General features: G+C 41.1%; 3 protein-coding genes across 8 annotated transcripts; all 3 read left to right on the top strand.

Moving 5' to 3' along the window:
- The first annotated feature begins 334 nt into the window (after positions 1 to 334).
- Positions 335 to 5,983, top strand: LOC116917825 (interaptin). Its single transcript, XM_045170294.1, has 13 exons — positions 335 to 653; positions 729 to 1,289; positions 1,355 to 2,159; positions 2,222 to 2,422; positions 2,500 to 2,963; positions 3,036 to 3,169; positions 3,235 to 3,374; positions 3,437 to 4,739; positions 4,802 to 5,106; positions 5,172 to 5,339; positions 5,421 to 5,525; positions 5,596 to 5,750; positions 5,813 to 5,983. Exons 3-13 carry the CDS (start codon positions 1,464 to 1,466, stop codon positions 5,913 to 5,915), a joined length of 3,774 nt encoding a protein of 1,257 aa, XP_045026229.1. The 5' UTR covers positions 335 to 653; positions 729 to 1,289; positions 1,355 to 1,463; the 3' UTR covers positions 5,916 to 5,983.
- Positions 5,984 to 8,115: 2,132 nt separating this feature from the next.
- On the top strand, positions 8,116 to 10,023 carry LOC116916461 (hatching enzyme 1.2). Its single transcript, XM_032921715.2, has 9 exons — positions 8,116 to 8,273; positions 8,347 to 8,416; positions 8,481 to 8,518; positions 8,588 to 8,702; positions 8,798 to 8,928; positions 9,002 to 9,116; positions 9,179 to 9,278; positions 9,338 to 9,450; positions 9,519 to 10,023. The coding sequence occupies exons 1-9, from the start codon at positions 8,196 to 8,198 to the stop codon at positions 9,863 to 9,865; spliced, it is 1,107 nt and encodes a 368-aa protein (XP_032777606.2). The 5' UTR covers positions 8,116 to 8,195; the 3' UTR covers positions 9,866 to 10,023.
- A 355-nt stretch (positions 10,024 to 10,378) lies between these two features.
- On the top strand, positions 10,379 to 22,463 carry LOC116917767 (metabotropic glutamate receptor 2). 6 transcript variants are annotated; one of them, XM_045168954.1, is made up of 21 exons: positions 11,774 to 11,902; positions 11,967 to 12,179; positions 12,269 to 12,545; positions 13,121 to 13,546; positions 15,318 to 15,477; positions 15,769 to 15,783; positions 15,953 to 16,107; positions 16,505 to 16,653; positions 16,753 to 16,810; positions 17,067 to 17,340; positions 17,449 to 17,593; positions 17,652 to 17,917; positions 17,979 to 18,101; positions 18,664 to 18,797; positions 18,876 to 19,065; positions 19,895 to 20,129; positions 20,720 to 20,902; positions 20,983 to 21,243; positions 21,312 to 21,416; positions 21,531 to 21,778; positions 21,881 to 22,463. In XM_045168954.1, exons 4-21 carry the CDS (start codon positions 13,364 to 13,366, stop codon positions 22,033 to 22,035), a joined length of 3,039 nt encoding a protein of 1,012 aa, XP_045024889.1. In that variant the 5' UTR covers positions 11,774 to 11,902; positions 11,967 to 12,179; positions 12,269 to 12,545; positions 13,121 to 13,363; the 3' UTR covers positions 22,036 to 22,463. The 6 variants fall into 6 exon arrangements, with proteins under 6 accessions (XP_045024888.1, XP_045024891.1, XP_045024892.1 ...); XM_045168953.1 differs by lacking the exons at positions 11,967 to 12,179; positions 12,269 to 12,545; positions 13,121 to 13,546 and adding an exon at positions 10,379 to 10,445 and having other exon boundaries at positions 11,606 to 11,931; XM_032923362.2 differs by lacking the exons at positions 11,774 to 11,902; positions 11,967 to 12,179; positions 12,269 to 12,545 and adding an exon at positions 10,381 to 10,445.
- Positions 22,464 to 22,614: the final 151 nt, after the last annotated feature.

Raw genomic sequence — 22,614 nt, 5'->3', positions numbered from 1 at the left:
TTCGAGCTCGAATCCTATTCGTATAAGTTTTCTTTAAGATATACTCCACTAAAACCATCTGCGCCACATTCATAATAAAAAAATGTACACGTTTACCTAGTCACACTTGTATTTTCTTAAAATATTACCGATTATTTCAATAATGTTGCCAACAAATTTTAATCGGAGACTGAAAATCCTGTTGTCGTCATCAACATATGTTATACATAACATGGCCGTGGAATATGACTGGTGTCAGAGTTATGTGCTCTGCTGGTGTGCTAGCATTTCTTTGTACTGTCGTTGTCGTCATTGATTTACGAAGTCCTTGCATGCCCAGTTCCATACCAATTTGTTTTGAAGATAATTTATTACACAGTTAACTAATGAAAGCAGGAAGAAAAATATGTTAAAATGACAAAATTTTACGTGGACAAAAAGGAGTTGCCCGGCCTTATTTTCATGTAGTCCATGCTGCTGTAATGTTGTTTATTTGTAGTTTCTGTAGTAAGCCGGTACGAGCGCTCCAGCAGCCGCCATATTCTCCCGCCTGTGGGGATATTGGCAAGAGTTCTATCAGGTCCTATTTTCTCATCGCTTCTTGTCTATTCTCATTCTTCTGTCTATTCTCATCGTACGCATCCCAAAAAACCAGGTGGTAAAATATGAATGAGGTGACTTCATCAAATTTGTTTAAAGCGGAAAGATTTTTTCCTAAAATAAATCTCCTTTGTCGATTAATCGGCAAGTTCCTTGCAAAATCCAATGATAACTGGATTTCAATATAGCAACCTGCTCTCATTAATGCCAACCGACGCACCCAAAGGAATTGTATTTTTGTATCAGGAAACTTACGTGCGTTCCAAACCTTTCTTCTGAAGCGTGGGTTAACGGTTCCTGGGATAGTCTTAAGAACCCTAAGTCTCCTTAAAATGTAATGCAATAACTCAATCCACAGGAAATGGCAAGTCTTTCAAATAACCTGAAAATATGCAAACCCCAACTATTTTGAACACGTTCGATTTCTCAATAGGCCTGAAGCACCCCTTGGAGCATTGTGTGCATCCTTCGATTGCGCAACTAGCGGTGGGAAAATTAAAAAGCTGAAAATTTTCCTAAAAGAAATGATGTTTTAGTTAATGATAATTAACGTAAAACGTTCGAATTATTGAAAACGTTAGAATCCACAACGAAAACTCTGTCTGAGACTACCAGACTGACAGTGTAAGTGTGTTTCTCTCCAGAGTCCAGAACTCCAGTCCAGTGTCCAGTTCCAGAATTTGAATAACATGAACATGTTTTTCACCCCGGTAAGAAGAGGCTTCTATTTTCCGCTTTGTTTATTATGACTTTATAGACGCTTTTATTTTTAAAGGAAGGGAACAAATTCGAATAGAGATTTGACACTACCATGAGCCTTTTTGGCCTCATGTTACCCCAGTAAATTTTTTTTTCACCGTTAACATTATTCAAAAAAGAAAAGAATGGAAGAATCTACAGATGCCAGTGAAAAGTCTATATCAATGGGCCCGGCGAACCTCATCAGTAAAGATGAACCGAGCAACGAACCTGTGCATTCAACGATCTCAGATGCTAGTTTTGTATCACCCACAAGAAACCAAATAAGTCATGCAATGGGCAGTTTGTCTATTTCCTCCATCACAAATGCAGACAGTAGTCAAGTTGCTCATTTGCATGCTGCATTTTCTCCAGATGCAGATTTCAGACCAGACATACTGATGTCAACAGTTAATTCTCGAAAGACTTCAACTTCTCAAGAGGATTTGAACATCAGTATGGGACCATTACCTGGTTTTGACTTTACCCGTGAAAGTCAGTCTGAAGAAGATCAAGATGACCACAGACTACCATTAACAAGTCTTGTTGCCAATATAGAAAAGTTGGAAGTTAAACAAAAAAAACTTGGTGAAGTGCAACAGCCAATTCCTCCAGTAACATTTGGCTCCAAGAGCATTCAAACAGAAGCATTACAGTGTCATAAATGTGAACAGTTACACATACTCTACAACCAAAAACTTTTGGAAGTAGCTAATGAATTCCAGCAGCAGTACACTTCACAATTTCAGATGGTTGAGCAGCATGTTGCAGCTTCTGAGGATGCACAAAAGCAGATAAAAGACTTGGTGGATCAACTAGATGCAGCAGACAAACAGTTAAAAGTATATTCATTCTAGCTTGTTATTAAACTTAAGCGAGCCCAGTAATTCATTCTTCGGTGTAGGCAAATCGGGCGTTTTTGGAGCAACAGGCTGTCGAGAGAGAGCAGGAACGAGAAGAGGCCAGCGAACAGCAGAAAAAACTAGAAGCTTTATTAACTGAAAAAGAAAAAGAATGCGAACGCATGAAAACAAGTATATCGCAACTAACGAATGAGGTTCAGCAACTTCATGAAGCCCTTAAAGAAAAAGATCAGATTCTCCAGGTAGCGATTCAAACTCTAACCAATGCATAAAAGAAAAAAAAAATAAACCAATGCTTAAATAACATGTAAAATCACAGGATCATCTTAGTACGCAGCAGCGATTGGAGCAACAGAACCAACTTTTGCGAATAAACCAGGCTGATATGGACGAAGAAAACAGTAGCTTGCAGACTGTTCTGGATGTTAAAGATAAATTGCTCAAAGCGCAATCAGAGCAAATAGCCGCGCTGCAAAATGAATTAGAAAATCATTTATATGCGCAGTCCGAAACGGAAAGAGAAAGCGAAGCTCCACCAAGTGTCAAACATGATTCGACGTTGCAAGATGTAGTGGAAACTTCCCTCGAAGCTTCACCTGCTGAAATGCCCACTTTGTTTGATGAGCTCCAACAGCTGATTTGCCGCCTTTTACATAAAGTTGAAAACAGCACACGTGCACTGGAAGCAGCGCAGACTGCCAAAAGAAAAAAAACGGCTAACAATTTATTGAGTCCAAGGACTCAAATAACTCCTTCGACTAGCACGGAAGACATCTCCATCAAGTAACAATTACAGTTTCTACCATTTATGTTATGTATTATACAAAACGCAGTTTTTTTTTTTTAATAAAATAGGGATAGAAATCCCAGGGGAATTGATGATCTGCGTGACTTGTCCAGCCCATCACCGACAGGAGAAAACGGTATAAATAACCCAGAACGTGCACTTAACTTCCTTCAACAGCTGGACGGGAAACTGGCAATACTGAGTATACAATTCATTAGTAATTCCAGTTGATCTTGTATGCAATCTGTTCTTAAACGTTTTCTGTAGGTCGTATAGAAGAAGCTGCGTGTAAACGAATAGCAGATCTTGAAGCCGAATTACAACGCGTTTGCCTGTCGGAAAAGCGTAGCATTTCGAGGGCGGCCGAGTTGGAACAGCAATATCAACAACACCGGTTAATGCTACAGGTAAGACCAACTTTCTTTATTAAATCAATGCAAAATAAAATGCGAATGTTTTCTAATCGTAGGATGTCGATGCGGAAAAACATGAACTTCAAGTGGAACATACTGAATTACTGAAACGCATTTCCTCCTTGGAAAACCGGCTAGAAGAGCAAAGAAGATCAGCTGCTCTTGGGGCCTCGCAAAATATGCACGCCGAGAAGTGCCGTGCTCTTTCAGAGGAGAAGCAACAACTGCAGCTGATTGTCCAGGAGAAAGAAGAATCCCTTAATGATATGCAAAAGCAGATGGGCGAATTATATCAGCGAATCGAAAAACTAATGAAAGCTATTCAAGAAAAAGAACAAGAGTCTTCTAGGCGAACTCAGGATGACTTTTCTCAGAGCAGTGTCGAACGTTTACGAGATGTCCCGCACCAAGATGGCAGCATGACTTGGTCTAAACTCGGCACGCAAAATTCCCCTGTCCCTCTCAGTCCCATATACCAACCACACAATCAGTATCATCAGACAGCGCAGCTCAAACATCAAGAGACGGCCCATGCGCTCTCCATGGAAGTGGCTGAGCTCAAAGCTAAACTGACAAAATGCGAGAAAGAGCGACAAGTTTTAGAGGATGAAGCGGCTTGTAACACCAGCCGCCTGGCTCAACTGGAATCACTGGAAATACGTAACGCTGCATTAGATGACATGATAGACGAAGCAGAGCGACAAAAAGATGAGTACGAACAGCGTTGCTCTGGCCTGGAAAAGGAGCTGGAAGAATGCCGTGGTAAGTTACAAGAGCTCGCAACCATTCGAGAACGTGGCGTTGCCCTGGAAAAGGAGCTAAGCCAGTACAAGGCTATGGCGCAGGATGTGGAATCAACACGTCAATTGCATTTGACCTTGAAAAAGGAATATGAAGAACATAAGCAGGCAAGCCAAGCAACGATCGATGAATTGCAGAAGCAATGTCAAGAGCTGCAAACAGCTCTAGTTAATCAAAAGAATTTAGCTCAAGAATACGACATCATGCGCCGTAGATGCCTAGCTCTTGAAACAGAAGCAGCGGCCCAGCGGGGCACGATTACAGCTGTTGAAATTCTTCAACAGCGTTGCGCGTCACTGCAAGCTGATCTCGTCTACCACCAACAAACGGCCCAGCAACAATCCTCAGCGCTAAAAGCTCAACTGGATTCGAAGGAGAAGAGGCTTAATGATTTGCAAACAAAATTGAAACAATCCGACAGTTGCAAAGCCCAAGTCGAAGAGGCTTTACAGAAGTTACAACTTGAAGTTGAGGCGGTCAAAAAGGCCCAGCAACTGCAACAAAAGCAAAAAAGCGTTGCAACAGCTGATCCTAGAGAACTATCTACATTGCTAGAAGGCAATTATTTTTCTTTTATAAATGTAGATCTGGAATTAAGACAATTTTTGTTCACTATATAGGCCCAGCAGCACCGCCCGATTTGCTTGCGCCGTCTTTTGTGGAATTTTTGGGAAGTGCTACAAGTAGTCGATGTAGCAGTCGAGCAGCATCCATCCGCAATGGCAGTCCAGCGCATCGAACCGCCGAATCCAGCACTTTAAATGACTTGTCTTTGCCTAATTCCATGATGGGCAAAACGGCTTTAAAAGAAGTTCAAAGAGAGAGTGAGCAGCTCTTAGCTTTCGGTAAACAAATGCTCGAGATGCAACAGAACGCAGCTCAGCAAAAAACAAACTGTTTGCCGTCAACCAATCAGACTATGGAGGTATTGTTTCGTTACTTTTCGTTTGTGCGACCATAATATATTCAAACTTTCTTTGTGTATTTCAGGATGATCTTGAGACTACGTTAAAGCCGGATGGGGACAGTTTTGTAGTCAGAGTCAATCCAGTTGAAGTAGAATTAACCAAAAAAATGCAGCTACTTAGGACGGAACTTGCAATGGAGCGACTCTTGTTGCAAGATCAGCGAACAGCCAACTCACGCCTCCAACAACAGGTCTAATCTCTCTCTCAAAAGACGATAGTGAAATTAAAAAATAACACCGTCACCGTCATCCTGTTTTGTTGACTTTTGCAGGTGATGCAATTAATTGCGCAACAGAGAAACCAGCCGGTCCAATCCCAGCCGCCTCAAAAATCCATTTCAGCATACCGATCTCTTCCACCGGAACAAGCCAACAAAGTACCGTCGTTTAATTTTTACCAGCTCGTTGTTTTTCATTTTTAATCCCACTTTTTTTCTGTTCATCTAGTTTCTCCAGTATCGCACCCTCAAATTAGAAAGCATACGCAAAAATTTAATCTACCAGAAAAAATTTCTTTCAACCATTGCCAACGAATGGGATCAGAACCATAACCAACGATCAGAGAAGGCGTTCGAACCTAAGAAGGCCTTGCGATGTTTCAGGTATGGAATTGACTTAATATTGATTTGAATGGCGGGAATAGTATGTAATTAAATTGTTTCAGAGTCGCTGTTTTTACCGTCATATCGATTGAAAGGATGCGCTACATCTCGAGACAGTGGCGCCAAAGGAGGCGGGCGATCGAAGCTCGGCCTTCCTCTGACTGAAAAGTTTACGAATACCTTGTTGTGTTTGACTTGATGCATGAAAGCCGAATAATAAAAATTCAAATTTGTTGCGTTTCTATTCATTGGATTTTTTTGGACGCCGCCTATAAAACTGCGTGAGGAGGGTCGTGAAGGACGATGCAACCAATAACTTTGCCCTTATTCCATTTTCTACGATCGCTGGGATAGTTGAAGTCTCGGGAGGACCATTGCAGCATCATTTCAATGCATCAGCGAAGCTCGTCAACCCAAAAAAATAGATATTATTTTGTGGCAAGGCCAGGAAGGTCTTCACGATTCAATCATCTCGGTTTCATGAAGCTGGTTGTAAGACTACTTGTTTATGACGATCGGAGACACGGTACAAATGATCTTTCCGGCTCTTTTTCCCCCCTACACCGTGTCTATGATTATGCCGCCTCGCCAAACTGATGGGTCGTGAAACGCGGACTGTATCCGGTTCGCTGGCTCGTGATTTCTTGCAAACCAATCATGACAGCATCTTTTAGAGTTGCTCGCCTCCACTACTATTTCAACGTCAACGGCGTTGTTTCTATGTACGTACGTAGGAACCTATGTGACCGTTGCTAGCAAACAACAATGTCCGATTGGTCGTACACGTGGAGGAAAGAAGACTGTCGTGAGAGACGACTGTTTGTTTCGATTAAGCGACGGATCAAGCAGCAAGAAAGATAGATGGCTAGAAGACTGAAAAGAGTTGGTCGTAGTAGAATCTCATCATTTCCTGCTGATCTGGGATCCTCAGGATTCAGTCATACGTTGTCCACGTGATAACCTTGCCAACAGGAGAGAGCGTGCTTTACAGAAAGTACGGGGGGGACGCTAGTGACGGCTTCGTTTCTGCGAAACAACTCCAATAGTCATTGATCAAACAACCCAAAAATAGCGACAAGAAAAATAAAAGCTGATATCAATAGAATGTATGAAGTTTCCATCGAATACGTCCAAATCCGTAAATGCATTTGACATTTTGGCATCTCTAAAGCTTTCTAGAGGGAAAAAAAGAATGTTCTTTTTTACAATCGGCTTTTAATGGAAAGACAGAAATCCTATTTATATATAACTTAATCTAGCAGCCCTTGCCGCTTTAAAGCTGATTCAATGAAAAGCTGAAAATCCAATGAATTTAAATTTTTTTTTCAAAGTTTCTTGATCCACTGTGTGAACAATTGGATATTACTTAAAGAACCTGTTTTAGCTTTAAACAGCAATATAAGTTAATAAGAGGGAAAAGCCTTGACATTCTCCGTATATCAATCGCCCTTGAGTTGCTTCGCTTGTGCAATAAAGTTGCAAGTAATTATAGGTGACATTACAACTCTTTATTTCCTTTTACAACGTGACACTATCGTGATTGTTTCCTTTCAACAAAAGAGGGGATGAACCCGAATAAATCATTGATCCAACAACCTAAAAATAGCCTTCCAAAATGTGAAGGTATCAACGGGAGTTTGTCTTTGCTATATATAGAAGATTTCCTATTTGTAAATGTATATTTGATGTGTCAAAGTTTGGAGTGGAAGCTCAAGAAGCACAAATCTGTTTGCATTCATCCACGAACGAAGATGGTTCTCCAGTTACTTATTTTTTCTTTCCACTCCGTTTATTTTTCTGGACCAGATTTTGGCTGTGAACAAACTTCTTCATCTTTTTTTTGGGCATTTTTCCAAACTCCTGGGACGCTGAATGCCTTCCCGGGCCTTAAATCGATTGTGCTGTCCTTTACGCGAATCACGCACTATAAAGCGAACCCGTTTTGGCGGTACTCCGTGAAAATATCGATGGAAGCATGTTGTTTTTCTGGAACAATATTGTCTATGCAATCGCACAATAAACGCTTTGGTCGAGTTCATATTCTATGCAGTACTCAACGAACTCTGAGTTCACCATTGCAATAAATTTTCCCTTCGCTTATCGACCCAATTTAAGAGCAAACGCGACGGAAGGCAGTTCCAGCTGGCCTGCATCAGATAAGTAAAAAGGAACAACAACAACAAAAAAAAAAAAAGGGGAACGGATAAAATAGACCAGAAGGGATTTTGAAGAGCTGATGGACTCGACACCCTCAATGCAGTTGTTGATTGATCGCCGACCTTTTTTGCACCACCGGTGTTTGTTGTTTCTCCACTCGAATAACAACGAGGTTGAAATAACTTGATAAGGCGTAAATGGTAGCAGGATGATTCGATAAGGGCCCTGTATTTATGAAGACTTGACCACACACTCACACTTCAGTTTAGTTGGAAGCGTTTTGCAACGATGCAGTCGGATGGCGCAATGTCCTTTTGGCTGATTGTTTTGCTCTTTCTAGGAGTGTTCTCGTCGTCCGAATCGAAGGTATGCACATTTTCCGTGAGTTATTTGGACGAAATTATTCATGCGTAATTTTTCATTTGGTACTTTCTGTCAGTCTTTTTCGAAAGCCACCCTTGCTAAGCCACCCATCGATGACGTGAAGCTCACTCTCGCACATCGAGGAAGTAAATTTGATTGATTGAATTTTGTAGAATAAGTTTTTGAGAATAAAATCGTTATTCATTGCAGCACCAGCATACGCCGATGACGATATCTTCGTGTCTTTGGTAAACCCATCATGTTTAAGAAAATAAGCTTTTATTTGCACTTTTTCACCGCAATTTTAACGATTGCAGAAAACACGTACGGATGCATTAACAGAGTCTCTGAATCCATCGTGGGTCAATTATAGCGATCCGAAACTTCTCTGGAATCCTCAAGACATTCCTTACTTCATCGATCCCAGTTTGGGTATATTTGCACTTCATGACTCTTTGTAAAGCTATCACCATATCTAACTGAGCTAATGAGGAATTGTTTGAACTGTAATTCGGTCGTAAAATTAGCAAACTACACGAACATAATCTACACGTCGCTGTCGGAATTCACCCAAGTCTCCTGTCTGCGATTCCGAGAACTTCATTCCTACGAATCCCATTCATGGCCCCAAGATTTCCTTTATTTTAACAATTCAGCGGTTTATTGAATGACACATCATTACGTCATACAATTTAATTGAATCAATTAAATTTCTTTGTTTTAAATTAAAGGGCTGCGCTTCGTTCATTGGCCGTCAGGGTGGTGCCCAACTGATCTCCTTACAGGCCGAAAAGTGCACAGCCGATGGTGCTGGTAAAGTCATGCACTTGATTCTTCATTCTTTAGGTTTGATACAATTGTAGGCTGAGGCATTTTTGATTTGCCACTGAATTTCCTTTGTTTATTAGGTTTTGGACATGAACACAACCGACCGGATCGTGAAAGTGCCATCCGTATTCACTGGCAAAATGTTAACGAAACCAAAAGGCAATATCTCGTCAAATACAAGTAGGATTTATGTGTCTGCTATTCCATCTTCAATTAATTAAATTTTCTAAAATATCTAGTGGGACGGATGCGGCCACGTATAACGAGCCTTACGATTACGACAGTTTAATGCACGGCAGTAACACTCTTTTCACGACCAACTCCTCGTTGATGACCATCACTGCTAGAAATGGTATATGCACTGTCCACGATCAGAACCGAACAAATCAATTCATCAACATTATATCGATTACATAACAGACTCGAATTTGGCATTGGGTAATCGTGATCATCCGAGCGCCGCTGATATTCGCCGTTTGAACGCTCGATATTCTTGTTCCAGTACAACGGAAGCCCCGACAGGCAGTGGCTGTGACCCTACGGCAAGTGCGCCAACTTGTTACGGTGAAACGCGCCCAACGTTAGCAGATCCAGCGGATTGTACGAAATATTATGTCTGCCAGGGTAGTGAACCGATCCGGATGCCGTGCCCGGAAGGATTGTACTACAATCCTTTAATATTTGTTTGCGACTGGCCGTGGGCCACCATATGTTGCTCGGCGACTAGACGTCGCGATGGAACCGTTACTTCTGCAACAATCAAATAATTGATGATGACCCATTTGATTTTGATTTTTCTTTTAATACTTAAAAAATAAGTAGACATGAAAAGCATTTGTAGGATGTAATTTTTCACTAGCAATGCAAAACGTAGAAAAATCGAGAAATATTTACTGCTGATTTGATTACACGATCACCAAACATGTTTGCTGAAAATGAAATTTTGCTTTCAACTCGAATCTAATGCCGCGCTAATATTTATTTTTACAAACAACAAGTTTTTCAACAATAAATGCGATTTAATTTAAGTAAATGTAAAACAATATAACATGCAAATGACTTTGGAGTTTTTTGTTTGCGAGAAGGTTCGAGGGGTGGTAACCAAAATATGTCGTACCTAATTTTCTACAAACCCCTAAAGGGAAGGGGTGCGATAAATGACTCAGTTTGAGTGCCCATCCTTTCCCATTGTTTCTCTTGTTTTTCAATATCGAAATATTCTCCCCCCTCCCCCTTAGGTATTCATGTTCAGACAGGGGTAAAAAATGAGTCAGTTGTTGGGGTAATCTTAGCGCCAAAGGATGTATCAAAGTGATTTAATTTTTTCAACAAGACTTCAAATTGACGGTAAGCTTAATCTTCTTATTTTTAATTTTCGTGATGTGTCCAAACAAACACACAACGCATTTAAAATTTCGCGCAGCATCGGTTTCATACGAAATTTTTCCTGTCGTTGTATTCAATCCTTTCTCTAAGTTAAAACGAACAAAATAGTTTGAAACTTGCTCAAATTTGGCTGCTCACGTTTAAATATCTACTCTCGGATTTATGCTTTATCACACACCGTTTGAAATGTTACGTTAGCGATTTGCAACACTCGAAAAATGGAATAGAATCCAACCTCCTGAAATGGAGGTTCTCCATCTTAAAAGTGTTGGATTATGAAACGCCTTTTTATTTTCCTTCGTAAATTTGCAATTCAAATGAGGTTAAATATAGTCAAATACTCTACGAAATACCGTAGACTCTTGAAATCCAATTTCTAACGTTCTTCTCCACGCAGCCGTCTAGTGGAGGTGACGCAATGTTGATAGGGTTGATCCATTATGCAATTTGTTATAGTACAGAATGGATCGATTGTTACAATCTCAACCATCTATTCTTGTCTGCCTTTGACTCCTTGACTGGACAGAGTAAGATGAAAAACGGTTTACGTCTCGTAGGGAACGTAACGTAAGAAAGGAATTGGAGTGCCGATAACTACATGACAGGCCATTTCCATGAACGCCCAGGCAAATAATGCACTTTGACCGCATACGTTACCGTTTGACAACTTAATAATGATGCGAAATCTTGCCGTTGTCTAAACATGGAATTCAAAATCTTTTCCGCTTGAATTTTCATCCTCCAGTTTTCACTTTTACGTAGAAGACAAATTCCGTGACTCCTGGGCACGCGTTCTTGGCAAACGGTCAGAAAAGGAAGAATAAGAAATCTAATACAATATCTACTCAGAAATGTATTTACTCTCCTTTTTTTTATAGAATCGTTTCTCCTTTTTCTCGATTTTCCCGTAATCGCACTGACCGCAGGACGAAATCGATCGCCTCTAGTGTTCCCCATTTTTCGTTTCTCAAGGTTCGCGTCACACGTGCTTTTAATCCGCAATCTCACTTAGTCGAAGTGGTAGGTGATAGCAAAAGAAGAAGGCTAAAAAAAAAAGAGATAAAATGGCATTAAAAAAAATAAATAAAAAATTCAGCTATTTCGACGTGTTGAGAAAATAGGAGCGGATTCGAAGCAGCAGCAGCAGCACTCTGCCGGATGGATTTCACACATAGCCCGGAGAGCGTGGGCGAAAAAGAAGGGCTGTATTCACCGGCGACATCGTTGCCACGGAGAACGTGCGGTGTGTGACAGTGCAAACAAAATCATCGTCTTCGTTCTTTTAGGACTGCTGCTCAATTACCTGCGGCGCACACGATCCTCATTTCCGACGCAAGCCGATGGACTCGATCTCAGCCGCAAACGATTAGGCTCACGCGTCCGGATTCACTTCCTTCTCATCATGAAAAAAATAAATGGTGAAGAACAGAAAAAACAAAAGACGAACGTAAGCAAGAAGATACACCACTCTTTTTTTTTAAGGTTTGCGACGTGTATACATACGAATGGTTTCTATACCCTTACTGCTGGTCTTTGTTATATGCCTCTCTCATGTGATCACGATCCCAACATCTGCGGGCAATACTCCCGGCAACATCCGTTTCCAAACGGAGGGACTTTCCTTCCGCACAGATGGCTTGCATTCTCATCTATGGTGAGATAAATAGCCATCGGTGACGACGAGATGCTTTAAAGGTGACAGCTTATTGCCAAACTGCACAATGCCCTGTTTCATTTCACGGACTCTTTATCTTTTGTTTTTGATTTTCTAAATGCTTGTATAGAATGTCTCTAATAGCTTTTAGGACGTGTCCGCTTTTCACGCAAGCGCAAAATCTTAATGGGCGTAATTGAAATCGAATGTTTTTAATTGCTCCACTAATTGTTGAACGCACGTGCGGTGACTTGCAAATTTCACGTGGCTCTATATTCACGGATGAAATAACCAAAAATTTCACTGGATAAACGTGAGATGAAGGCCCATCAATTTTTATTGCCAAAAATCATGACGATTTCATTCTACTGTCTGTATCAGCATTCAACACATCACCATTTCATTTGGTACGTTTGCTTTCTTAACCTTTCGCTCCCTAACACCTTGTTCTTGATTTGTTTAAAACCCAATTTTGCGCATGCGTTTGCCATCATAGCCGAAGAACAAACAGAGGCAGGGAGGGGTATATAAGAATATATGTACGCCTGCACGGAGTGACGATCCAGCATAGTAGCGTCAATCTCCTTTTGCCGGATGCTCTTTGAGGTTCGGTGAAAATTTGATTGCGTATTCCTTTCACCCTCCTCCTCCTCGTAGAGTAGTGAGATCTTTTTTTCATGTAATGTTTAGCATCATCGTCAAGCTCCGTTACGCCACGCGCGGTCCCGCTCGATGGGTGCGACGTTTCCACCTTCTGATCGAGTGACTTTACATTACTCACGTTACATTTGCTGGCTGTCGGAGTGAATTAATTCGATACACGTGTCGTTTCGATTTTCCAATCTTTTTTTTTAATGTTTTGATTTGCTTATGATCCACAAGTATTCCCCGTTATAAACTAATGTGACGTCATTGGAAATTCGATTGCGGAATGGCAGATTAATCAGTTTCTATTTCAATCGTTCTATACTGAATTTAATAGAGCCGACCGGAATTGCTCGCGTCGACATCCGCCATCATTTTGATCTTTATAAAAATCAGTGCGGTTTTGTGGTGCGTGACTGAAAGAGAGAGAAAAAAACGGGGCTATTGCAATCAGAAACGTTGAACAATTGTGCGTAACCGGTGCGTTTTTAGTGTGCCTGTGTCACACGAAAACAAGTTTTTATTGATTATACAGAAATTACGACGAAAAAAAAGGAAGAAAAAGCAATACTCAATAAATATGGAGATGATGAAAGTTTCTCTGAAAACGACACATGTGCTTCCCATTTTTCTTCTCTTGTGCTTGTGCGTCATATCGGGTTCGGTTCAAGTGGTCAGCCGTCAGGAGGGCGATATCATGCTCGGAGCTTTATTTCCGATTCACGCCAAAGGCTCTTCACCCGAAGGCTGCGGACCCTTGCAGGTAAATTTTGAACTATTTAGACGTTGGCAACTTGGATCCAAGTTAAATCCTATCCTTGTATCGTTAAGCTCTTTATTGACACCCGCCCAACTTTCTCAAAAAGTTGTACGTCGTGACGTCATTAGTTAAGTCGTAAATGTCCTTTCACGCGATGAATCGTAAAAATGGAAAGGCTGCAATCAAGTTTTAGGGATCGCCACACCACATTTCGATCCGGCGGAGGAAATGAAACGATGCCTTAAGAGTGATACGAAATCTATATAGAACCATATGCCCCACATGTATAACCGGCCGACCACTATATATATTGTACAGTTTTGTATCATAAATCAACAGGGCCGATGATATTGTATACGCTTGCCTCTTTTCTTATCGCTCGCGATACAGTGAATGCTTTGTACAACCGGAGAAGCTATATACGCAGGCATCTAGGTCATCATGTATAGTCTTTGTGTGCGCCAGCATGAAATTGTTAAAAAATAGTGTGGAACCCGTTCATAGCGATACGGGACAACAGTCACGTAAGCAATAAACGTTGTTTACCTACGGTATACGTGGATGGAACAGGACAAAATGGATCAAATAGAAAAGGGGTTGCCTTAAACAGGGTGGACTAGCATTGATTCTCTTTTCACGTTCTACTGTTTTGGGCGATTGCATCTTGTTTTTTGTATTTGCGGTTTGATGACACGCGTACATCACAACTGATTTTACGGGGTAAAGTTTGTTAGAAAAACCGAACGAGATAATCGTGACGCACTTTAGGGGTATGGTAATGAAATCTAGAAACTGAAAGTGCGAAAAAGGTGAAAATAAGTGGGAAGGGGAAGCAACTACTAAACCTTGAAAACAAAAAATTTTAATACTTTTCATGTGGCCAAACCGTTCGGTAAGGGAAAAATGACGGATGGAGGTTAGGTAGGGCAATTGAATAATGTTCAAATGTTGGTATCCTCTAGAGTATCGGCATCATTGCATGGGATTTGATAAAACGCAGTGGCAAATGGATCCTTTTAACTCTCCATTTTTCATGTGCAATTTGTTTGGTGAATTCAATTTAGCGAACTGGCAAGCACGAGATATTACTAGTATGTGTCTCACTCAGCTGTGTGAGCTGTTCAAGGTAGTCTGCATTCGTGGAATTAGTTTATCGATTTCACAAAACCGACTTTTGTCTAATCAAATTGACTTGTCGTGATGTTGCGTGAACGGAGGCTTATTGCTTCAGTACTGGATTCACGAGCAATGGCAACCAGCCAATATCGTCCATCAAGATGTCGTCCATCCAATCAAGTGTCCTGGTTTTCTATGCAAAGTGAGTCAAGTTGCGTAAAGTACATCCGTCTGTTGAGAAAATATGGTCACAGTGCACTGCAAAATTAAATTCTTTGTCATGCTAAATCGAACGATCTTATTTCTACGTAGACAGTCAATTAATAATCCACTCCACTAATTGAGGTACTTCCAATGCAACATTTGTTTCTTTCACCATCATTTCCCATGTGTGGCCACACAATTTTTTTATTTATTTATGAGTACTCGTTTGCGTGACTATCGGGCGTGTGTTAACCTGTAGATTGGCTTCAGGATTAGACGTCTGGTGGGTTTATTCCACCGTTCAAATGTTTGCTACTTACAAGAACAATTGAAGGTCACTCCCGGTTACAAACTACACGAGCACACGTGTCATTTATGACTGGAAGTTGCAAAGAAACTTTTGCTATTCACAAGTTTCTTAATATTTTTGTAATCGATTCTTTTGTTTACTCAGGGCGATGATGGAATCCAGCCGCTGGAAGCTCTTCACTACACACTGGACCAAATCAACCGCGATCCGAATCTGCTGCCCAACATCACTCTTGGTGTAGTGGCTTTCGATTCATGCGACAATATCGTCAACGCTCTTGACCAATGTCTCGATTTCATCAAAGGTATTATTAGACGTGTTATTGCCATAAAAGTAAATCTATAAAAAGATGCATGGTCCCCATGTACTCTTGGTGGTATTCAAGATGAATGAAGGCCTGCGTGCTATTGAATTCATCAATGAATAAAAAGGAGTCTGCTGATGAATGTGTGCAACCTTTTCATCATCCATCACCCCCACTATTGATTCGCTATATTGCTCGTTTACTCATATCGGGTCTTATTCATTTCTCTTTTTTTCATTTTCACGCTACGCCATCGTTTTCGTTCTTCCTCGTGCATTCCCGCAACGTCAGGCACAGTGGAAAAAAGTAAGTCGTTTCTGGTGCAAGTTGTATGTTGATAATGTTACCGAAATAATCGAGAATGAAACCTCGTTAAACGCAACGGACATGCCGTAACTAGTTTATTGGATTTTAGCTTTAATCTTATAGAAATTGTGTTGTTTTAATTCTCATAGATTTTTTTTTTTTTTTTAAGGTTTTTTAACGAGGATACAGGAAGAAAAACGGGACCAGCTGGAAGCTTGTTCAGCCGGAACTGCGACGGCTAGTGAAACGTTAGCGGAACTGACCGGTATTCAAAAGCCCGTGGTGGGTGTTATCGGCGATCAATCCTCCGACATAACTATTCAAGTATGTAATAATATTCAAATTTCTAGAAAAAAAAGCAGCTTCGTTTGGGTATTCTGTTGTCTTGGGGGTGTGTGTTGATCGGGATAACCATCGTTGATTGCTCTTAAATGTCGTACGCAGCTGTTGGCGAAGAAAATGGCGATCGATACAAGCAAACATCGTTAAGTGGATCCGCAAATTGCGGTAATGTTTGTACGCGGTGTTGTGTAAAGAAGCAGTAAAAAGGCCGTGAAGGGTCATCTTTTATCACATCGGCGTACATGATGTGTTTTGTTCCATTAATGTCTACGTGGGCAGCTCGCAATCGTTTCTGATCTACTGTTTTACTTAGACTGTGGGGCTGATTTCAACAGGACAATTATTCACCTCACGATTTGTGTCAAACTTTGAAAAATAGGTGACGAGTTTGTTGAGGATTTTCAAAATTCCTCTCATCAGTTATCAGTCGACTAGTCCTACGCTTTCCGATAGGGAGCGGTTCGCCTATTTCTTCCGGACGGTGCCGAGTGACGTGACGCAAGCCTACGCCATTTTGGAAATCTTACGGTAAACAATAGAAGAGCAGCGAGTAATGAGAAGCGCGTATGTGTGCTGGAAAAGAAAGGATCTTCGTGAAGGGAAATTATTTTCTTTTGTGTCTTTCAGGAATTTCAATTGGACTTTTGCGTCGCTAGTCTACGAGGATTCAGAGTACGGCGTCAAGGTACAATTGTCAAATAGCAGCTCTAATTTAAATTTGTAGATCAATGTCTCTTGCGCTCTCCTGAATTCTTTTCGACATTTACTTATGCCAACAAAAAAGTCAATCACGCACCTTGGATTAATTAAAGTTTTGTTGATCAAGAGTCTTTTTGTTTACCCGAAAAATCTAAACCCACGCAGAAACTTTAAAATTACGTTTAGCCCGTGTAAATGAAGAATTTAACATTATTTTTGTTATATTGAAATGTTGATCGCAGGGTTACGAGACCTTATTGCGATTAGCCTCGAGATATGGAGTCTGTTTCGGGGCCCAAATCCGGGTCGATATTAAGCGTTTCAAGACAACAGATTTCGATCAAGTGTTGGGAAAATTGCAATCTCAATCGCAATCTCGCATCGTCGTCTTGTTCAGCGGGAAATCTTGCGCCGTTCAATTGATGGCGGCTACAAAACGAATCACCACCAAAAATTCCAAACCGCTCATTTGGGTCGGATGCGACGGTTGGTCCAGCAGGGACGTCGTCACTACAGGTATAGTGTTATATGTACTCGCTAATTGTTGGAATACTTTTCCCCGTAATTCCCACGCATTAGCCCGGCATGTTCTACTACTAAATTCACTTTTAATTCAATCCGCAGGATTTGAAACTATTGTTGAAGGTGCCATCACTGTTCAGCCTCTTGTTCGACACTTGGATGGTTTCGATAGTTACTTTAAAGCACTAAGGCCAGACACCAACATCCGCAATCCTTGGTTCTCTGAATATTGGCAGGATTTCTTCAAGTAAAATTCTCTTGTTAGCCTTTTATAGTTGTTTAATGAAATAGAAATTTAATTATAGATGTCGACTCAAGTTGGAGCAGTTGCCCAAAGGCATTATGCCCAGTCAGTATAGCGATCCTTGTAAACCTGGGCTACATATCACCGATAAGCGGCTCACTTCCGTCAAATTTCTGCAATTTATCCGCGACGCTGTGTACGCCTACGCTCACGCGTTACACAATCAATGGCAGGCCGAATGCGAAGGCCATCCGGGTGTTTGCGAAAAGATGCGGAATGCGGATGGCAGCGTTTTAAAGTTCTACTTAGAAGGGGCTAGTTTTACAGGTATAAATAACATGATAAATCTTGCAATTTTAAATGTAAATTTTTTCATAAAAAAAATCAGATCAAAATAAGCGCGTGTTTAAATTTTACCATGGAGGAGATGGCCCGCCGCGTTACTCTATTCTTAATTTTCAAAAGCACGACGACGACAGCTACATTTGGAAGGAGATTGGAAGCTTTTTTCGTAAGTCTTTCATTCTCTCGTATCGATAATCATTTGAGGTTTCCGTAAAAAAAAAAAAGAAAGGTAAAATTGAATTTGGGAGATTGAGTGCATATCGATTCTTGGAATGAAACCATGAATGCCCTCCGAGATCTCTCTGGATTCCAGAATAGATGTTCTGACCGTTCAACTATTGATACCGTTCTGTGTGCACATTAAAGACGAGATTGAGAGTCTTAAAAAAAAAAAAGAAAGCTCCTAGTCTACTGGGATCGGTATAGTAGCATGGGTATCATCAATGATCAGATGAAGCCCAACGGTGGAAAGGGACATCCAAGCTGGTTCATTTTAACCGAGTCTACATATACTGTATATATATAAAAAAAAACACGTGTTTGTTCTGTCAACAGTGCTTCACGTTGGCTTCTGTTGTTGAAACTTTGGTGAAGGGCTACAAATCAAGTATCCACGTGATCAGCAGATGTCTTTCTCGTGTTGTTCTATGCAAAGAAAAGAGCTTATAGTATCTCTTGTTTCTTACGGCAACGGCCTAGTGGACTTGATGGGTTTTGTTCTCACGCAGTTGGAGCAAACGATCAACCCAAGCTGGAAATCGATCGCAAAGTGATGCAATATCGCAGATACGAAAAATTGTATCCCAACTCGACGTGCAAGGAGCATTGCGATGCAAAAAAAGGCCTCGTACCTTATCTACAAGTATGTTGTCCCTTTCGTAATAGTTTTCAAGAATATTGGCAAAAATGATGGGACATTGCCTATTTTTCTTTCTTGAAGAGCAACAACAGCTGTTGTCCAGACTGCAAGAAATGTGAGCCTTTTGAGATGATTCAAGGAGGGCATTGCCAGCCATGCCCGAACGGCTTCATGCCCAACGAGAACCGTTCACGGTGCCTCTTGATCGACGAACAGATCATCGATTACCGCAACCCTTGGGCTGCTGGTTCCATGGCATTTGCTTCGTTTGGTAAATATTTGCATTTGTGCTTTATACCACATTCTCTGCGACCTTGTGTGCGCTCGCGTCGGCTAAGTTACTTTACTGGAAACGGGGTTATCATTATTCGATATAGCCATAAAAAGTTGGCCATAAAATCTTCTTTGTTTAGAAAATCGATATAACGTTAGATTTCGCCTGTTGTTATTCAAATAGCGCATCTTTTCTCTTCGGCGTTTGTTTCCCACTTTTCTTCCCCCCACCCTTTGTAAAGGTATTTTACCGCCTTATCTTCTTTTATCGCGTTCTAAAAAACGTAGTTAAAATTTTTACAGGCGTGAAAGCTTCACCGAAATAAAACATGAGGGTAAGAATCATTGATGTACACGTGCTGGTTACTTTTTCCCTGTGAAAACTAAAGTCTTGTATAATACGATATTCACGGGCATCCTATAGTTTACTCATAAATCCTTTAGTCAGTGCAGTCGTTTCGAGGTATTTTTAAAGTCAAGCTGTTAAAAAAAAAGTTGGGGCTGCAGTTTTGGGAAGCATGTGTTTCTTCTTCGGTGTAAAAGGTTGGCAGATATTAGCAGACAAAGATGAATTATTATTTTATATTTTAAAGCTCTAGTTATTTAATTACCAGGAACAAATCCTGTGTCCCTGAAGTTGTATTTACACTGGATCGATAATGACACTGATGTAGTTCAATCAACGTAGTGTGAACTCTTTGTTTCGGTTGAGACTATTAAAGATATGGCAACGTTGCAAAATGTAAATCTTAAGAACAAAATGATCCCCTTTGGTCGTGTAAACGTCACTAATTTCAATCTTTAATATTAATCGACTTACAATGAAGGAATACTGTTGACTCTGGCTGTGGCTTTCATCTTTTGGCGCCATCGACAAACTCCCGTGATCAAGGCGTCGGGACGTGAGCTGTCGGCCATCCTTTTATTGGCGACATTCTGTTCGTTTGCCATGACCTTTCTGATTGCTTCGCGACCTACTGGCTTCAAATGCGGCGTGACACGATTTTCACTCGGCCTCACGCACACTCTGGCCTTTGCAGCAATCGCAGTCAAGACCAACAGGTAAACATTCCATAATCTTTCTCGTTTTTATAAACGTGAATATGTTTGCCAATCGATGACTACGACCATGATGGATCTCAAATGGAATCCACCCAAACGACAAATGAAGGTTATCCGTCTAGACTTTTAGTTGATGGCATGTCTTTTAGGGAATGAATGACATTTGAGTTGATGTTATTATCACGAAAAGAAATGTAGAGAGGCAACCAATGTTGTCTTTGGTGGGTTAGTTTTTTTTTTGCCAGCACTTGTCGGTACGGAGAGGAAAAAGCAATTCGAATGAACCGACTCCGGAAACGGAGCCCATCTAAAAATATATGTGGAGAATATCGATGACGAAAAGGGTCACTGGAAATGGCCATCGATACGTGATAAGAGAACGAGAAAGGTCACGATGTTGTTTCGGCTCTGCGAACAAATTAATCGAATACGGGTCTATTTTAAGAAGCAAGTTGTACTTAATCAGCTTGACAGTTTCCGACAATTTGTTGCGAAATTTGATTCACACACATGTACATTTCTGTTGAAATGAGAAACTTGTTGACTTTGTGCCCAATTTTTTTGTTTGTTTTCCTTTTTCGCGGATACAGAGTTGCTCGTATTTTTGGGACGAAAAAGACGGGCTCGACGGCATTGACCTGTCCGCGTGCCAAATACATCAGCCCCCGATCTCAGCTGGCCATCACTGGCGCTCTGACTTTGATCGAAGTCTTCGTTAACGCCTCTTGGCTCATCTATCAGCCACCGAGAACCACTCACATATTCCCCGATAGGTAATGAGTAGTACGATCTCAATTATGGCAGCGTTTCGATCATTCATTTCTCTATCCCGCACGCGAAAAATTTACAAAAGGTACAAGCGAGTACTCATTTGCGAAGGAATGGATCATTTTACTTACCTCGTTGGGCTCGTCTACCCGCTGATTTTAATTGGATGCTGTACCGTCTACGCTTTTCAAACGCGCAAGTGTCCAGGTGGATTTAATGAGGCTCGCTATATTGGCTTTACTACCTACACTACCTGCGTCCTCTGGATGGCGTTCATTCCGCTCTTTCTGACTGCGCCTACCACAACCCTCCGCATAGTCACGCTCGCCATCTCCATGTCTATCAGGTTTACTTTTAATTCACGCATTTGGTTTGATTCAATTCATTCTAGTCTCAATTTAATGCACAAAATAGTGGCGTTGTCCAGCTGGCTTGTCTCTTTGCTCCGAAAGTTTACATTGTCCTGTGCAAACCAGAGAAAAACACTCGAACGGGAGTCATGGCGCAACATCGTTCCAGGTAAATGGCAGGCCTGTTTATTTATTCAAGTCAAAAATTCAATTCGAAAGCAGCCAACAATGAGATTAAACGATGCATTTTCTTCGTCTGTCAACAAAATGTTGAATCATGAAGCAGTTCGTACGCGCTTGCAACTCCACCGAGCATCGCACTTCATCCGCTTCATAATCACCAGGGTAGCCAGTTGACAATCGTAAATGGAGTCGAAGTTGGCGAGATGTTGACGGATGTTGCCAGTCAACAGCAACGCAGGAAATCGATTCAAGCTCAGCACTTACTGGGCGCCTCGTCCGATTGTGAGGACAACACAATGAAGCTATCGCCGCACAACAGCGAACTGCACTTGCCTGATGACACGATCAGTACGACAAACATCTCTGACGGGCGTCTTTTGACGGCCTGTTCTCATTTCAATCTTAATCGAATTTGTGATTTTTCTCTGAATTTTTATTTACCAACAACAGGCGAGTCGAGTATTTACACCCTTAAATTGAAGAGGCCAAGCAAAGGCACTGTGCATTTCGATTGCGAAGAGATTGACGTCATAGACCAGCAAAAGCAGCAACAAATGAAAGTTGGCGACATGTCCAACGACTTTGACTCGAAATCAATCGACTGATTGCTGAACCAGCCGCTAGGACCAACCCAAGATGAATCACTATTACATATACATGAAAAGGAAACATTGACTACCTCTTCCTGATGGATGTCGACACATGAATCTCATTCGCTAAACGAAACCAAAAGCCGACACATCACGATTCCTAATTGCATAATCTTTACGTCTTGTTAACGAGTTCCACGTCAGTTGAATTGCTTGCCAAGAGATGGCGTGAAATTCCGCGGGAGCTTTTAACTTGTTTGTTAACCCTTCTTTTAAAATGGCAATTTTTTAAAGGAAGAAAACAAAAATTGCCGAGAAATGAAAAAAAAAAGGCAAACGAAGGACATTTTTATTTGGCCATCGTCCTCTTAAATCTCGCTCTTTTTTTTGCATTTTCTTTCTTCCCAAGTGTTTTGTTATGATAAATATACCGTCAGCCCGTTTCACTTGACTTGAAAAAGTGAAGAAAAAAAAATCTGCTCTCCTCGGCTCAAGTCCATAAATTTTTGTGAACTCGCGCCCCGCAGTTCACGAACTTTGAATGCTGGAGTGCTGGGTGAAAAAGACGGAGGGATGCTGTACCAAGAGTCGCGA

The sequence above is a fragment of the Daphnia magna genome, linkage group LG2 (assembly GCF_020631705.1).
Source record: "Daphnia magna isolate NIES linkage group LG2, ASM2063170v1.1, whole genome shotgun sequence".
Taxonomy (NCBI): domain Eukaryota; kingdom Metazoa; phylum Arthropoda; class Branchiopoda; order Diplostraca; family Daphniidae; genus Daphnia; species Daphnia magna.
The sequence above is the reverse complement of the archived record's forward strand: the minus strand, read 5'-3'. Positions and strand labels throughout refer to the sequence as shown.

Excerpts from the sequence above, each read along its gene's own strand:
- LOC116917825 (XM_045170294.1), top strand. The coding sequence starts at position 1,464 with ATGGAAGAATCTACAGATGCCAGTGAAAAGTCTATATCAATGGGCCCG. Across the intron at positions 2,160-2,221 it reads CAGCAGACAAACAGTTAAAA|GCAAATCGGGCGTTTTTGGA; the intron begins GTATATTCATTC and ends TCTTCGGTGTAG. Across the intron at positions 5,107-5,171 it reads CAACCAATCAGACTATGGAG|GATGATCTTGAGACTACGTT; the intron begins GTATTGTTTCGT and ends TGTGTATTTCAG.
- LOC116916461 (XM_032921715.2), top strand. The coding sequence starts at position 8,196 with ATGCAGTCGGATGGCGCAATGTCCTTTTGGCTGATTGTTTTGCTCTTT. Across the intron at positions 8,703-8,797 it reads CTTCATCGATCCCAGTTTGG|CAAACTACACGAACATAATC; the intron begins GTATATTTGCAC and ends TCGTAAAATTAG. Across the intron at positions 9,279-9,337 it reads CAATATCTCGTCAAATACAA|TGGGACGGATGCGGCCACGT; the intron begins GTAGGATTTATG and ends TAAAATATCTAG.
- LOC116917767 (XM_045168953.1), top strand. The coding sequence starts at position 10,400 with ATGTATCAAAGTGATTTAATTTTTTCAACAAGACTTCAAATTGACG. Across the intron at positions 16,108-16,504 it reads CCTCCGACATAACTATTCAA|GTGACGAGTTTGTTGAGGAT; the intron begins GTATGTAATAAT and ends TTTGAAAAATAG. Across the intron at positions 21,417-21,530 it reads ATGGCGCAACATCGTTCCAG|CAGTTCGTACGCGCTTGCAA; the intron begins GTAAATGGCAGG and ends TGAATCATGAAG.